Source organism: Triturus cristatus, chromosome 3_1 (genome assembly GCF_964204655.1).
Source record: "Triturus cristatus chromosome 3_1, aTriCri1.1, whole genome shotgun sequence".
Classification (NCBI taxonomy): Eukaryota; Metazoa; Chordata; class Amphibia; order Caudata; family Salamandridae; genus Triturus; species Triturus cristatus.
The window spans coordinates 627,445,663-627,462,170 of NC_140583.1; the positions used below are offsets into that span (position 1 = coordinate 627,445,663).

General features: G+C 45.8%; 1 protein-coding gene across 2 annotated transcripts in view; it reads left to right on the top strand.

Annotated features, from left to right (window-relative positions):
- The window catches only part of HACD3 (3-hydroxyacyl-CoA dehydratase 3), a 309,056-nt gene extending 305,939 nt beyond the window's left edge, over positions 1-3,117 (top strand). For both annotated transcript variants that reach the window (XM_085644589.1, XM_085644590.1), the window contains exon 11: positions 2,180-3,117. In XM_085644589.1, the coding sequence (XP_085500715.1) occupies positions 2,180-2,256 (77 nt within the window). In that variant the 3' untranslated portion in view covers positions 2,257-3,117. The remainder of the gene's footprint in view (positions 1-2,179) is intronic.
- Positions 3,118-16,508: the final 13,391 nt, after the last annotated feature.

Genomic DNA, 16,508 nt, shown 5'->3' on the forward strand with positions numbered 1-16,508 from the left:
ACATGGCCCCAGGGCCTGACGGATTCCTGATGATCTTTTAAAATTGTCTATCGACCTCTCGGCTCCCTTAATAAACCAGCATTTAAATGCAGTCGTCCGAGATTTCCTCCCATCAACCTGGCGCTAATAAGTTATAGTCCCAATTTTTAAAAAGGGAAACAGGTCAGATCTGGCCTGCTATAGACCAATATCCCTTATTGACTCGAAGGTGAAAATCATAGGCCGGAACCTGTTGGAGCGACTCTCTAACTGGGCTGAGGAACACAATATCCTGTCTGATCTGCAATATGGATTTAGGCCAGGAAGGTGCACTGTCAAAACTTGAATCTCTACCTGCTGATTTGCAAGTATACCAGGGCTAAGAGGGGGGCGAATCCATCTGACCTCCTTCATGGACCTCAGCTCAGCCTTTAATAGTCAGTCGCTCCAAGCTGTGGCCAATGATGGCTCAGATGGACATAGAGCCCGTCCTAGTATATTTTTTGTGTGATTTGCACAGGGACCTCTCGGCCTCTATTTGATATGGCCCCAATGGTGAATGCACACCGTACTTCAAACTAAAGCGAGGGGTCTGTCAGGGTTGCATACTTGCTCCATTTGTATTTATTCTCTACATTAATCAACTAGAATCAGTTTCACAGACCCTCACTTTGACACCCATACAGCTGGCGGTCACATGATTCCCACTCTGCTTTATGCAGACAACACAGTTTTAATTGCTTGGACTGCTAGGGAGTTACAGAAACTTTGAGACTTATTTACTGATTTTATGAACAGCCTTGACCACTCCATTAATTTTTCTAAGTCACGGAATGAAGTTTTGCCCACCTAAGACAAAGACAATGAAATTCATAGTAGATGGTCATCATATTAGCCAGAGTGATAAGTTTAGCTATTTGGGTGTTCATTTAGACTCCAGTCTCAGCTGCCATTCTTTAATTAATCACAACGTGGCGACTTTTAGTAGGGCAACATTTAGTATCAGAGACTTCTCCCGGTGACTGGGACGCACAACATAAAAAAAGCCCTGGATATATTCAAGGCTAAGTGTATCCCAATAGCCAGCTATGGATGTGGCATTTGGGGATGTGGGCAAGTTATCCCGATCCAAGTGGCGGAGAACAAATTCCTCAGGGCTCTCTTTGGTGTCCCACAAATTATACCTTATGAGGTTGTTCACGAAGAGTTGGGCATGGGCCATGTGATTGATTTTATTCGGCTCTGCCCTATGTTGCTTTGGTTTTCTGTGTGGTGCAAGGAGGAACTAGGCATCAACAGGTTCATCATGCAAGATTGCATGAACCTTTATAACTCTTCCTTGGCTGACTTATGTCTCCTCCACAATGGTAAGATTAGGGAGACTAGAACTTTATCATGATCCTAGTGACACTGTTCAAACTGATAAAAGATGGGTCAAAGAAGCGTTCAAAGATAAGATGACAGCAGAACAAGCTTTTGACCCGTCACTCACTTTTAGTGAAAACAGTTGGTGGCTTGGAGCCGTAACTTGCCTTAGACATGCCCAGTCACCAGCAACAACTGCTAACTTTCTTTAGACTGAATTTAATCCCGAGGCTTGTGCCTTTTAATCATGGTTGCTTTAAAGACTCTAGGCTACCAGTATGTTACTGTGATAATGTGTCTATTAATGATACTTTGCACATAGTCATGGTCTGCTCGAAATACAACCATTTGCGTTTCAAATATATACTTCCACTCTTGAAGAACATGAATTTTAATCAAGCGAGATCTGCTTTACTGTTTCTTCCGTTCTTAACCATGCCCACAGTGTCCTATTTTTTATCTCGCTATTTCGCGGGCATTCCCAAAGTCAGTCTAATTGTATTTGATTTATATTTTTATGGAATGTATTTTTATTAAGTTTGACTTTTATGATTTTGCTTCTTAAAATCGAATAAAGTAAGTTGTTGAGGATGTTTGAGACAGTAGTGATCTCAGCAGAGATTGAGACATCTGTGAAATGTTTATTTCGGTCAAGAGTACTGTATATGCAAAGTTATAATGCTGGCTGCCAAAATGTGGCTTGCAGGCTTTTGAGGAGGTATCTTGGCCAACACTTGTTTTGTGAAAGCTATTTTGTTTCCTGTGATTAGCTTGTTGAAAATGCTGTGTACTCTCCTAGAATCCACTAATATTATATTTATTTTTGTCTTTCAAGGGCTATACATAAATTTCCGTCATCTGTACATACAAAGGCGTCGAAGGCTAGGAACAGTAAAGAGGAAGATGAACTGAGGTCACCAATGAGCACTAAGTGATCTTCAGTAAAGGTTCTCCCGCTTACGCCATCACAGATGATTTTCCAATTGCAGGACTTTACCGCCATTCAACCATGTAAATGATTAGCTTTTGAGTTAATGGTTTGGGTGCTCTCATAGTTTTACTGAATCACACAAGTATCATCTGCATGAGAACTACATGCTCCTGAGCCTTCCCGTGTGGCCAGCACACACATTGTACAATGTCTGATGTAGGACCAAAGCCACAAAACGTCCGTGACGAACTTGAACGCAATCTAAGATGACTATTTGGAGGTTTCCTTGTGTGTCACATATTGAACGTTTCACTCGGAATAAGACGACTGTGTAGCAGGGCAGCTACCTTCCATTTGGTCCAAAAATAAGGCATTTGTTTACATTAATACGAAGAGCAAAACAGTACTAAACTGTTCAAACACATTTTATTCCTCTTCCTGCCTAAAAATTAATATTTTTGGGCTGCACGTGGAGGCCAAGTGGTACTTTAGTTCTCTAGGCTGTGTGCTACAAGTATATCTCTTAATGACCATGAAAGCATTTTGGGCCTCTTTAGGCGTAGGAAAGAACTCTGTAAATGGTAGTACAGTACAATCAGTAATGCGAATATATTTACAAAAATGACAAACTGCATCCTTTTATTTCTTTGTGTCATGGCTGGCTGGTGGGAAGCTCGGTGGTTTCAGGTTTTGAGAGAAAGCATGACCTACTTCAAGAATATATTTAAATTATTTGTTATAATTGCGTAGTAGCGAACTTAACTGAAGCAGGATTTCAGGCAGTCATATTTTTAAGAAATAATAAAAATAAAGAAAGCCCTCACTTTTGTGACCTCGCTAAATCTGCTTATTTTCTTTAAGATGAATGTAATTTTAAATTGCTTCTTTGGTGGGGTGCCTTGTATTTCCTTTACCTTGTATCCTACCTATGAGCTTCTGGCACAGAAGGTGGCCTCATCATGACAACAATGTGTTGGGGACGAGCACTGCCAAGTTGATTGTTTTCTGTACCGCTAAACCTTGAGGTTTTGAAAATGCATACAGGGCAGCTCTCTGTGCAGGCTGAAGACCATCTACATCAAAGCACTACAGTTGGAAACCAAAGCACCGCTCATACCCTAGGATTTCACTGGTGTGGTTCTTCTGAGTAAGATTAAGCATGATGTGCTACAGAAAGCGATTGGAAATTTTTCATTTTACAGGTCCCACAGCAGGTTATACAAATTCTTTCCTGTTGTACAGCAGCTGCAAATTCTCTTTCTGTGGCTGGTAGTGCACATGGCACCCCCCTCCCCAGTTCCTTTGTCACAGAGACAGTTAGCTGGTCAGGACCCTCAGGCATTGCAACATATTCAGATACCCCTGATATGCTTGTAATAGTTCCATGTAATGAAATGTGAAGCAACATGTTTTATAACTATGAATCGTAAATATGCATGATAGTGATCAGATGAGGGAAATGTTTGTACACACTAGCGTGGAACAAGAAAGTGAGACGCGGATATTTTGCACTCCTCTCAAATGACATAATGAAAAACATGCTTACTTTAAAGTTTGGACAAGTAGTCTATATTCATGGCCTGTGTAGGTACGTATGCTGGCAATACTCCTGCCATCTAGTGTTGGGCTAGGAGATGTGCAACTTAATTTTCTTCACCTATTGCTGGTAATGCTCATGAGCATCGACTCCATTGTTAGATTGGTTTTCTTTTCCCCACCTTCGGTTTCGGACGGATTTCACCGAGGTCTTGGTTGACACCATCTGGTCATTGTCTTGGGACCCTTTTGGTTCCTCTACTCCTACCGCAATTATCACATCTACTGCCTTTTCGGATGCGTTACGCTACCCGTCCGTTTTGACGACCAGGAACACTTCAACGTCCTGTTCAGGACCTACTTTGTTGTGTTTGGCAGTTTAAATGACCCATCCGTGATGGAAAGGACTTCATTTCAACATTATCCTCCGTGTCAAGCTAATATCCCTTGTCTGACCACCACCAGGTGTGTAACTTCTGCCTTTCTCCAGAACATAACGAGAATTGCTGTTGTGCCTTCCGATCAAAGAAGACGCTGCATTACCGTCAGGGTTCAGGTCTTACTTCACATTTCATGACAGTGGAAGGTCACCCCTGATCTCTTCGGCAACAGAAAGCGTCGAAGTCAACTTCAGCGGAGACTTCAGCTGCCCAGCCTCCGCACTCATCTCCCAAGTTCCTGCTCTGAAATCTGAAACAAAAAACCCTCAGTTCAAATGCAGATGAGGTAGACAACTGCTGTGAGTACATCTTTCCCTCCTTCCTGCTACTGAATGTAGTCGGAGTACCTCCCTCGAGGGTGTTGGGCATCGAGCCCTGAAGCCCAGCATTGCTTCTGGTCCACTACTGTCCGAAGGCCACGGTTGGCACCGAAAACACACTTTGCATCCGGCACCCAACTAGCTCCTGGGGCAGAGGCATATCTTGGAGCCCTGCCTCTTGACACCAGCATCGAAAATGTCCTCCAGACTATCTTTGGTTCTAAGATGTCTTCGGGGACGAAATCTACCTTGGCGTCATTGGCCCTCAAGCCTTCTTGAGTGCCAATACGTCTGACGTCCAATGCTTCACTACATCTGAGGACCAAGACCAGCCTATCCTGCAATGAAGAGCTTGCTGGCAAACAGAAGCACATCATGATCCACCCACAAACTGACAGGATCCTGACTCGGCCACCTCCAAAGCCTCAAGACTCATTCCCTTCTGAAAGGAAGTTGACTTTCAAGGAAGTCATCGACTTGTCATCTCAGCCACAAGCCAAATTTTAAAGGCGACATGACCGAGCTGCCAGTCTCCTGCCCTCTTGGCCTAGTCCACCACATCCCCTCTTTCGCCCCTCCTCCCCCTTTGCCTTCTTCTCCATCTCCTCCCCCACCATCTGTAGGGCCTCTGTTCAAATCACCACAGGGCATCCCAACTTCTGGCCTGGGAGGGATAGTCGAGATTCTCCTCAAGATCTTTTTAACCCACCGTTCTAACCACATGATGACTCGTGGGATGATTAGAACATAGAACCCCCTGGGGACACTGATCCTGACCTCTATCCAGGCAAAAATCAACCATCAAAACGAGGGAGGAAGGTGTCTCCTGCCAAAGGATACTGGTGGGACTTGACTACGTCTCTTACTGATACCAGGTGAGTTTGGATCATCCAGGGTAGAAAATTACAATGTTGAATATCGCAACAGCATTGCATACGTAAGTAAACAAAACTGATTATTTCAAAATATAGACATGATTCAAAGATATAAGCATCAAACAAATAAATGTGTTATAGTAGGTTTTTCTTTTTAGCTTTTGTTTTTTTCTTTTTTTGTTTTTTTCTTTTTTTGTCTCTTCTTTTTACCAAACATGGAGCAAAAGTGATTTCATACACAAAAAGCATATACAATATTCAATAATCACATAGATCAGTTAAACAAAGGACGATCAAATACATAAACATAGAAAGTCTCCCACCCCAAGGACATAGAGCTCATAATATAACCATCAGCTCATAGACACAAAACTAAACTTTCAACAGTCAATCAATCTCATACATTCCACATTCTCACATATCCAGTAAAACAGATTACACACAGAAACCAAATCAAAGTTATACAGTAGTGGTGGTGTGTTGACAAAAGTATATCCAGTGGTACCACTATATGGTTTCTGTCCTGTACGGTGCCTGACCTTTATCCAGCCAAGCCATCCCCATCTGATGACACCACTTTGTATCACAACAAGGTTCTGCAAAGGGCAGCCACTTGTAAAGTGGAGATGCACAAAACACAGGAGGATGAGGACTTTCTCATGGAGACGCAGCACTCCAAACATTTCATCCCTATGCTAAAGTAGATGTTAAAAACCACTCCTGAGGTTTTCAAAGAACCGGTTACGGCAAGGGTAATCACTCTGACGGTGGATAAGAAATACAAACCTGTCCTTCAGACCCCGCATACATTAAGGGACAATTTCCTCCAGATTCCCTGGCAGTACTTACAGCCTACAAACTAGCCAATGCCCAGGCACCGGCGATACACCACCCCCTGACAAAGAGAGCAAAAAGGTAGATATGGCAGGTAAGCACGTAGCTGCTCAATCAGCGACACATTGGTGCCATGCCAATTTTGTCTGCCTGCTCTCAAGGTACGTCCGGGCACTTGGGGACAAAGTGGAGGAGCTTCTCCAGCATCTCTCAGAGCAGTACTGCAAAAGAGGCCAATGCCTCATTGCAGAGGGTAAAATAATATCTAACAGCACTATTAGGTATGCCCTTGACAATGCTGACACCGCAGTGTTCAGCATTAACTTGTGTCCTGATCCTCCGCCACTCATGGCTGTGTGTTTCGAGCTTTAAGCCTGAAGTACAGCAGCCTATGTGCGACATGTTCTTCATTGGGGAGCACCTATACGGACCGCAGGTTAATCAGATGCTCCCCCCCAAAAAATAAGGACTCCGATACTGCGAAGTCTATTGGTCGCTACAAACACATGCTAACTACGGCTCCTTTCACCGGCTGCAGTACCGCGGAGGTGCCAAATCCACCTCTCCCAAAGCCTTTTTATCCTTGCAGAGCTTGCAGACCCCTTCACAGGTTTATTTTAAGAGAGGTTACAGGGATAAGAACTCCAAAGTTAAAGGCAAGGGCAGTGACACCAAGGCTGTTGCTCCCACCATGCAGTGATCCATTCACATTCCTCCCACACACATCTACACCTGTCGGGGGACCATTACAGGGTTTTTGGTCTCGCGCCTAGCGTCGCAGTGCGCAGCATTGCTCGCGCAGTGCGATACCTCTTGTACGGGTTTCAGAAAGCTAACGTCACGCTCGCGCGTGTGGTTTTGCTTTCGCCGGCTGGCATTGGCTTTAGCGTACTTTAAAAAAAAAAAAATACAGCACGCAATTGGGCAAAGGCGGGCGCTAGTCCCGCCTTTGCTCCGCCCCTTCCCATTGGTGTCTAGCAAGCGCTGCAGCGCGAGTTCGCCTCACTCCCTTGCCCCCGCTCCTCTGTGGTGCACGCGCACCACTGGTTTTGCTTTGTTGTTGTTTCTATCTATGCGCAAATGGTACAATAATGCGGTCACTGTTGTTTACGCAAATTAGTGTGAAAGCGTCGTATTGGTGGCGGAATGTTTTTTGGGGGGTTTACCACAAACATTATTAAAGGATGCTATCAACGAAAATGCAAGATTTCTGCTAGCAACACAAAAATTACTAAAATGTTTCCAATTGAAATAATGCTAACAATAATTACGGATGTTCTTGTTATATCCGTTGCTATTATTAATGTTATTGCTGATATCCATAATAGCTCGGTATGGAAATGAATATCGTTACGCGCAGTGGCTTTAGTGTTGTAAGTTTTTTGTTTCTGGGAATTTGTCAAACTGTACAGTGTGCACAGTCCTGCTGCGGCTGACACACCGTTTCTTTACAGTGCCCGTTTGTGTCAGCCCGCTCGATTGCCGCAGCGCCTGCCATGTGCTTGGACTCCCCACACAAACAGCCGGCGGATGACCCCGCCCCCCGCCGCATATCTAATGAGGTTGGGGCATTCTCTCTATTATTCCAAACCACCGCTAAAGTTTACTTTCTTCCTAACGCAATTGTTAATTACCTCTCAAGAGGGCAGGGGAATGCACTGGATAGTGACGTCATTATTGTATGTTTGTGATGACAATCATAGTGTATATAAGAGAATCTCGATTACATCTTCAAGAGCCACATTTATGTATTGGAAGGCGTGTGCATGTTCTAGCTTCTTGGGAAATGTAAGCGTTCATGCTCAGTGGTATCTGTAACGTGCAGCAGTGTTCTTCGATACCTAATTAAGCATGTGTTTCTAATCAGCGCGTGTTCGCTTTGTTGATGCGCTCGCTGCATATGCATACATGATAGGCATTACAAGTAAACTAATAGTAGGAAAAACAGCAAAAGTGGACATGCAGGAGATGAAACATAATGTATGATATACAAATTCTGTACAGATCGCATACAAGCATTGCTTAGATACATTGTGTATGTGTGTGTATCACTGTTTATGTGTGTACATTACTGTCTGTGTGCATGATTGTTTCTATGTGTGCATTACTATCTCTGTGGATACATCATTGTCTCTGTGCGTTTTGCCTCTGTGTGTACATTGTCTCTGTGTGTGCATCACTGTGTCTGTGTCGCTGTCTTAGTGTGTACGTCTGTTTGTGTATTTACATCACTGTCTCTGTATGTGCAACACTCATCTGTGTGCATCATTGTGTCTGTATGTACATTACTGTTTGTCTGTGCATCACTGTCTCTGTATGCGTATTACTGTCTCTGTCTGTGCATCCGTGTTTCTGTACGTGCATCAAGCCTCTGTGTGCATCATTGTCTCAGTGTGTGCATCACTGTGTGTGTATGTGTTATACTGTCATTGTATGTGCAATATGTCTCTGTATGTGCATGAATGTGTTTGTGTGTGTCTGTGTGTATGCACTTCTGTCTCTGTAGTCTCTATATGTGCATATCTGCTTGTGTTTTTGTCTGTGTGTGTCCGTTTCTGTCTCTATATGTGTATCTCTGTTTTTGCAATGCAATAGGTCTCGCATTTACACAGGTTTAAGCTATTGGCATCGTAAATGAGAATTCATTTTATTTATGTTGTAAAAACCAAAACATAAATAAAAGGCATAGTCATTTACAATAGCAATAGCTCAAATTTGCGTAAATGCGAGACCTATTGCATTGCAAATGCTTGTTTTCCATGGTGGGCGGAAATCACCTCAGATCAGTGGGTCCTCCCCATTATAGATCAGGGTTACTGCTTGAAGCTCACCACCACCCTTCAAACATTCCTTTCTGCAAACACTACAGAATATTAGTACCCTCCTCAGGAGGAAGTAGAGACACTCATTTGCCAATGGGCCATGGAATCCATGCCGCTCCACCACTGCAGCAAGGGAGTATATTCCCTTTACTTTCTTATCCCCAAGAAGGAGGAGTCCCACAAGTCCATATTTGACCTCAGGCCCCTCAACAAATACATCCTGTCAGAGCACTTCCACATGGAGATATTCCAGGATGTCATCCCTCTACTATAGCAAGGTGACTTCATGACTACCCTTGACCTGAAGGATGCCTACATTCACATTCTGATCCACCTTGCACATTGGTTTGTGATAGGTGGACAGCATTACCAGCTGAAAGTGCTGCCCTTTAGAGTTACCACTGCCCCCAGAGTGTTCACAAAGGGTTTTGCCATGGGAGCCACCCATTTTAGGAGACCCAGCATCCAAGTTTTTCCTTACTTGAATGGCTATCTGATCAAGATTGCAAACCAAACATCAGTGCATGGCGCACACACCCAGAGCACCATAGACCTACTATAGGTCTAGGGTTTACCATCAATATTACAAAATCTCACCTCTAGCTCCTTTAGGTCCAGCCCTTCTTAGAGTTGGTACTCAATTCTATCACCTGAAAGGCCTATTCAAGCCCAGTGAAGGTTCAAGCATTCCAACCGTTGTTCTCCCTTTTTGAGCCGGATCACCAAGTAATGGTCAAAACGGCCATGCGCCTCCCCGGCATGATGTCCTTTATTGCCATAGTTCCCATGCTAGATTACACATTACACGGTGGAACAGCAGCAACCAGTTGCAAGGCAGGCCTTTTCTTGCCCCAATTCCACAAGTAACCATCACAGACTCTTCCCTCACCGGGTAGGGGCACACTTGCAGGATTTCACTGTTCAGGGTATGTGGGCATCCCATCAACAGTCTTCACATCATCCACCTAGAGGTGCTGGCCATCCAGCTAGCACTCATGTTACTCTGTCACATTCAGCACACGATGGTCCTCATTCGTACAGACAACATGACTGCCATGTACTACCTACAGAATCAGGGTGGCACTCACTCTACTCATGTGTCTGTGTTAACTTGAGGCATTTGGCGGTGGGCACCCCATCACAGAGTCCAGCTACTAGCAGAGTACCTACTTTGCTCAGCATGATGTAGCAACAAGTCTACGAGTTGGAACTCCACCTGGGATTTGCCAAAGTAGACCTCTTTGTTAACGTCGAAAATGAAAAATGCCCGAGCTTCGCCTCCAGAGACCCACAGTCCATGGGTAATGCACTATGGATGGGCTGGTCATGGATATTTGCTTATGCTTTTCCACCTCTCCCACTCCTCCTGTTCATGGTTTAGCAAACATCCCTCACTCTCATCCTGACTGCCCTGGTTCACCACCCTCGTCGACATGTCCCTAGTGCATCACAAGAAGCTGCCCAACTGCTCGGACCTTCTCACGCAGAGCTAGAGCACACTCAGCCACCCGAACCCCTGGCAGCTAAATCTTGCGATTTGGCTCATTAGGACTTAGAATTTGGGTACCTCAACCTACCCTTCAGAGTGCATAACCATCTTTAAGAAGGCCCACAGACCTACAAGAGCCTGCTATGCAGCAAAATAGAAGGGGTTTGTGTAATACTGTCTTCCCAGGCACATCAAACTGCTCCAGGCAGCAGTCCAAGACATTGTCTGTTATCTTCTTCACTTGCAACTGGCAGACCACACTTTTGTTTCCATCAGACTTAATTTGGCTGAAGTTGCTGCTTACTTTCAGAACAGGAAACCTACTTCAGTCTTCAGGGTTACAGTCAATAAGGCCTTTATGGAAGGACTTAATTCCACCTAGGATACCACCTTCCCTGGAGTGGAATCCCAGCATAGTCCTCACAAGACTTCTAGGCCCTCCTTACGAACCACTCCACTCATGCCTTTTTCAGTCCCTTTCCTGTAAGTTAACCTTCCTAGTGGCTATCAACTCTCTTCCCCGAGTGAGTGAGCTTCAGGATCTTATCCTGGAAGAACCTTTCTTCCAACATCATATCCCCAAGGTGGTCTCTTCTTTCCAACTCAACCAGACAATCGAACTCCCAATGTTCTTCCCACATCCAGTCAGTGACAGAGAGGGCTCTTCACAAACTAGATGTCAAAAGGGCCCTCGTATGTTACGTTTACAGGAAAGATTCCTTCCGAAAGCCACAGCAGTTCTTTGTTTCTTTTTCCAACCCACACAAGGTGTGTACTCATTCCAAAGCGGAATGGTTGGTCAAATGCACCCAGACCTGTGATCCCTATAGCTGACATCTGCAATACAGCTAACTGGTCTTCTCTACACACTTTTCACGAAGCATTACTGTGTGGATGCATTAGCACACTAACATGCTAATGTTGGCCAGGCTATGCTCCACACACTTTTCCAATCCTCTGCAACATCCTCTGGCAAGCCACCACTTGAGAGAGACCTGCTTTATTGTAACGCCCTGAACGTCTCAGGATCGTTTAACAGACACGATAATGAGAACGCAACCACTTGTGAAGGTTTAGTTATTTTAATGAAGGCAAAAATAATACAAGGAATAAACAAAGGTTTATAGTCACTGGAATCCTCCAGGCTATGTACGTTACCAGCCCACAGCACGGATGGTCCTAACCGTCCTCTGCATATACGCCGATCCCGGCGTATGCCAACAGAGGGCAGAAATGAAATGGCCGACAATGCCAATCGGTAGGCTGCGAGGGGCACGAAGAGTGTTGGGGAGAATCGAGGAGTCAGGGAAACACCCAGCCGGGGTCTCTACCTGAAGGGAGCAGCGGCTCAACCTCTTCCTCAGACTGCACCGGGACGCGGAGTCACCTCCTGGTGATGCGTCACCGATACCCCAATCACAAGCAAAGAAGTCTGAACCGAGAGCAGCCGCTCGATCGATCCTGTGGACTTCCGAGTCTGTAACGCGGCAAACACCTCCTGGTGTGCGTTACAGCTGGCAGTCCCTGTATCTCTGGTCGGGCTGGGAGTTACGACTCCAACCAGCAAAAGCGCACTGCGCTTTGACTCAGCCGAGTCAAAAAGCGAAGCTCAATGGTTATCCGGTAGAGCTTCCGGGTCCTTCACAGGTGACGATGGGGAAAGACACGGCCCAGGGAGTAACGACTCGACCTACCTCCGTTCTTGCCTTACTGGAGCACCACTCCGGAACACTGCTCTTCACTAAGCAGGTACGTCGGTGTAAACACAATATCCGACAGCGTTGTGCCTCCCGGTTCCTCCCTTTATAGGGCGTGTTTTCCTTGAGTTATGTAACAGCTCTCCTGTTTACATAAGGGCGTGTTTTCCTTGAGTTATGTAACAGCTCTCCTGTTTACATAAGGGCGTGTTTTCCTTGAGTTATGTAACAGCTCTCCTGTTTACATAACCTCTCAACCGCTAAGCATCCTGGGAGATGTAGTCCGTTTTCGCTGGTTACCGTTTTCCTCCCCTCGCATGACAGGAATTCTTGACAGTACATCCTCCCTCTCAGCGGCTGCCCACGGGTCCAGCGCTGGCAGGAAAACGCCGATGGAACAAGGAGACCAAGCGCGGAGCATGAACCCCTTCAGCCGGTTCCCATGACTGCTCCTCCGGGCCATAGCCTTTCCACGCAACCAGGTACCACAGCTTCCCCCTGCGCCATTTGGACGCCCGTATGCCCGACACTTCATACTCCACCTCCGACTCCACGCATACCGGCCTAGGTGTCCCAGACGGCTTGGAGGGTGCTGGTTTGAGCAATGATACATGAAAGACAGGGTGTATCCGCAATGACTGGGGCAAGCACACCTTCACGTTTACGGGACCCATACACTTGGTAATTCGATAGGGGCCCATGTACTTGGGATGGAACACACTGCTCTTTCGAAACCTCATGTTTCTTGTGGATATCCAGACGTAGTCTCCAGTGCGGTACAGTGGCCCGGGCCTTCTCTTCCTGTCTGCCGCAGCCTTGTATCTTCTCTTGGCCTCTATTAGGACAGCCCTTGAGCGCATCAACGTGTCTTTTATGTGTGCCACCCTGTCCGATGTGGCGGGAATCCTGTCCTCTCTGAACGGATGTAGAAATGGCAAGAACCTGGGATGTTGGCCATAGTTGCTATAGAACGGAGATGACTGTGTGGAGCTGTGAGTGGCGTTGTTATAGGCTATCTCTGCAACCCATAGCAAGTCGACCCATTCTTCCCTGCCCTGGTCCACAAAACATCGCAGATACTGTTTGAGCGTTTGGTTCAGGCGCTCGGTTTGGCCGTCCGTTTGAGGGTGGTAGCTGGTGGACAGGGCGGTCTTAACATGCAGCGCAGTGCACCAAGTCTTCCAGAATTGCGCAGTAAACTGCGACCCCCGGTCCGACACGATCACCCCAGGTAATCCATGCAGTCGTACCACATTCTTTAGGAGTAGTGACGCCAATTCCCCGGCCGTAGGGACTCTCTTGCAGGGGATGAAGTGCCCCATTTTCGTCAAGTAATCCACCACCACCAGTATTGCCGTCATCCCCTGGTCTACCGGTAGGCCCACCACGAAGTCCAGTGATATGCTGTCACATGATCTATCCGGGGTCGGAAGTGGATGTAAGAGCCCTTGGGTTCGGCCATGGTCGGCCTTCATGGTAGCACACGTAGGACACTCCTGTCCCCACCTCCTGACATCCACTCTCATGGTTGGCCACCAGAAATGCCGTCCCATGCTAGCCACCGTTTTTTCAAAGCCCAAATGACCTGCGCATGGAGAGTCATGGCACCAGATGAATGCTTGTTTCCTTAGCCTAGGCGTGGGTATCAATAGGCACCTGCCCTTCAGGGGTATCCCGTCCTTCAGCTGCCATTCTCTGTGACTGAGGAGCCACCTCCGCCATGCGAATGACCTGATCCCTCTCTTTATTCCCCTCAGGAAAGTATCCGGTTGGATAACCCCCAATACCATCCTCGGGGAAATGATGGAATGCTCGGTCGCAGGCAATGGTTCCTTAACTGCAGATTGACGGGACAGGGCGTCCGCCTTCCGGTTTTCCGTCCCCGGCCGATATGTGATGCGGAAGTTGAACCCCGCAAAGAAGATCATCCAGCGCAGCTGTCTGGGAGAAAGGTGTCTTGTGGCCGTCATGATCTGTAGGTTCCGATGGTCCGTGTACACCGATACCACATGTCACAAGCAAAGAAGTCTGAACCGAGAGCAGCCGCTCGATCGATCCTGTGGACTTCCGAGTCTGTAACGCGGCAAACACCTCCTGGTGTGCGTTACAGCTGGCAGTCCCTGTATCTCTGGTCGGGCTGGGAGTTACGACTCCAACCAGCAAAAGCGCACTGCGCTTTGACTCAGCCGAGTCAAAAAGCGAAGCTCAATGGTTATCCGGTAGAGCTTCCGGGTCCTTCACAGGTGACGATGGGGCAAGACACGGCCCAGGGAGTAACGACTCGACCTACCTCCGTTCTTGCCTTACTGGAGCACCACTCCGGAACACTGCTCTTCACTAAGCAGGTACGTCGGTGTAAACACAATATCCGACAGCGTTGTGCCTCCCGGTTCCTCCCTTTATAGGGCGTGTTTTCCTTGAGTTATGTAACAGCTCTCCTGTTTACATAAGGGCGTGTTTTCCTTGAGTTATGTAACAGCTCTCCTGTTTACATAAGGGCATGTTTTCCTTGAGTTATGTAACAGCTCTCCTGTTTACATAACCTCTCAACCGCTAAGCATCCTGGGAGATGTAGTCCGTTTTCGCTGGTTACCGTTTTCCTCCCCTCGCATGACAGGAATTCTTGACATTTATAATCTATGGACAGAATGTGTATCTACAGCTACACAGGTCACAAACTGAAATGTTATTTACTCTGTAAGCATCTATTGAGGATATGTAGTGCTGCAGATTCACATGCCCCACCTTCCTCTCCGGAAGCCTTTGATTGTTGCAGATGCCTGTCTCATCATTCTTCACATGATCATCATCTTCTGTATCTCCACGCTCAATTTCTATCCTCACCTGCTGTGCGAAAAAACAATCTAATAATGGAGCAAATGCCCAACACATTACCAGCAATAGGTGGAGACACCTTATGACTCAAACATGCCTAAGAAAAACAAGTTTCACATGTCCGAGCCCAAATTTAGATTGCAGGCATATGCACAGCATGTGAATCTACACTACTTCATGCCACAAACAGATGCTTTCAGGGTAAGAAACATTTGTCTTCTTCATCATGGAATCTTCACTGATAGACTAACTCAGAATAATACCGCCACCAATGTCTGTAAAATATATTCACACGTGAAATCGGACTGCTGATCCATGAAACAGTAATCCATTTAAGGAAAATCTAACAGAAATGCAATCAGAAGGGGGTCACATAAGCAGCTCCTTCAGTAACCTGAAAAAGTAAAACAACATCTTTAAAGGTAGCCAGCAGATCCACTGTCTAACAATGAACTGTCCTGGCAGGCAGTTGCTCTTGGTTTGCTTTTACAGGACTGGAGGATCCTGAGTGAACTCAAATAAGATTCTCGTTGTCACTCCTAGGGTGAAGTGGGTTGTTAATGACCTCAATTATGACTTTCTTGATGGCATTTCTTTTTCTTCTTGGTCATGGTGATTATAAACACTAAATGTAATCACATGCTCATCCATGTAATAGACTCCAGTAAACAATGGGAAAACTGTTCTAAAGAGGACAAGGATTAGTTAGCTAAACATACTACACACAACCCTGACCGAGTTGGCTATCCACTCTAGAGTCTCTAATACAACAGTAGACAGAACTCCAGGTGGCTGCTCTGTGCATTCCAGAAAAAGGGCATATCTGTTATTGGTTTGAAGTGGGGTTGTTGGCTTGGACTTAAACATCTTTCTATAACTTGTTTAGAAGGAGCTAAATCAGTTCTGATATGACCATAATTGGCAATAAATTATACTTTATTTTCCTTAGTATTTGCCACATAGTAATGCGATGCCATTCTCACCTCTAAAATGTGGAGTCACCAACTCTACTGTAACAAGATGGAGAGGGTGATTGATTTATTTATATATGAAGCATGGCAGCACTACTACTTCTCATTTGGTAGTGGACATTTGTCTGCAATCACAAGGTACAAAACCACTTTGACTTGAAATTATAGAACGTCTTGGTGGTTGGATGGTTGTTTTTCTCCATTACGTACATTCAGATGTCCATGCTGCATAACCTCTGAAGTCAAGGTGCTAAATTCAGAGAAAGTAGGTTGGGGTAGTGATTCTTACTTTTGAGATGGGATTCATGCTTCCTTTATGGCCTCCCTAACATTTGGAGGAGATCCAGGAATCACACTGCAAAGGAAATTCTGGGGCAATCATAATGATCATGGCTGAAGAACGTCTCTGCGGGT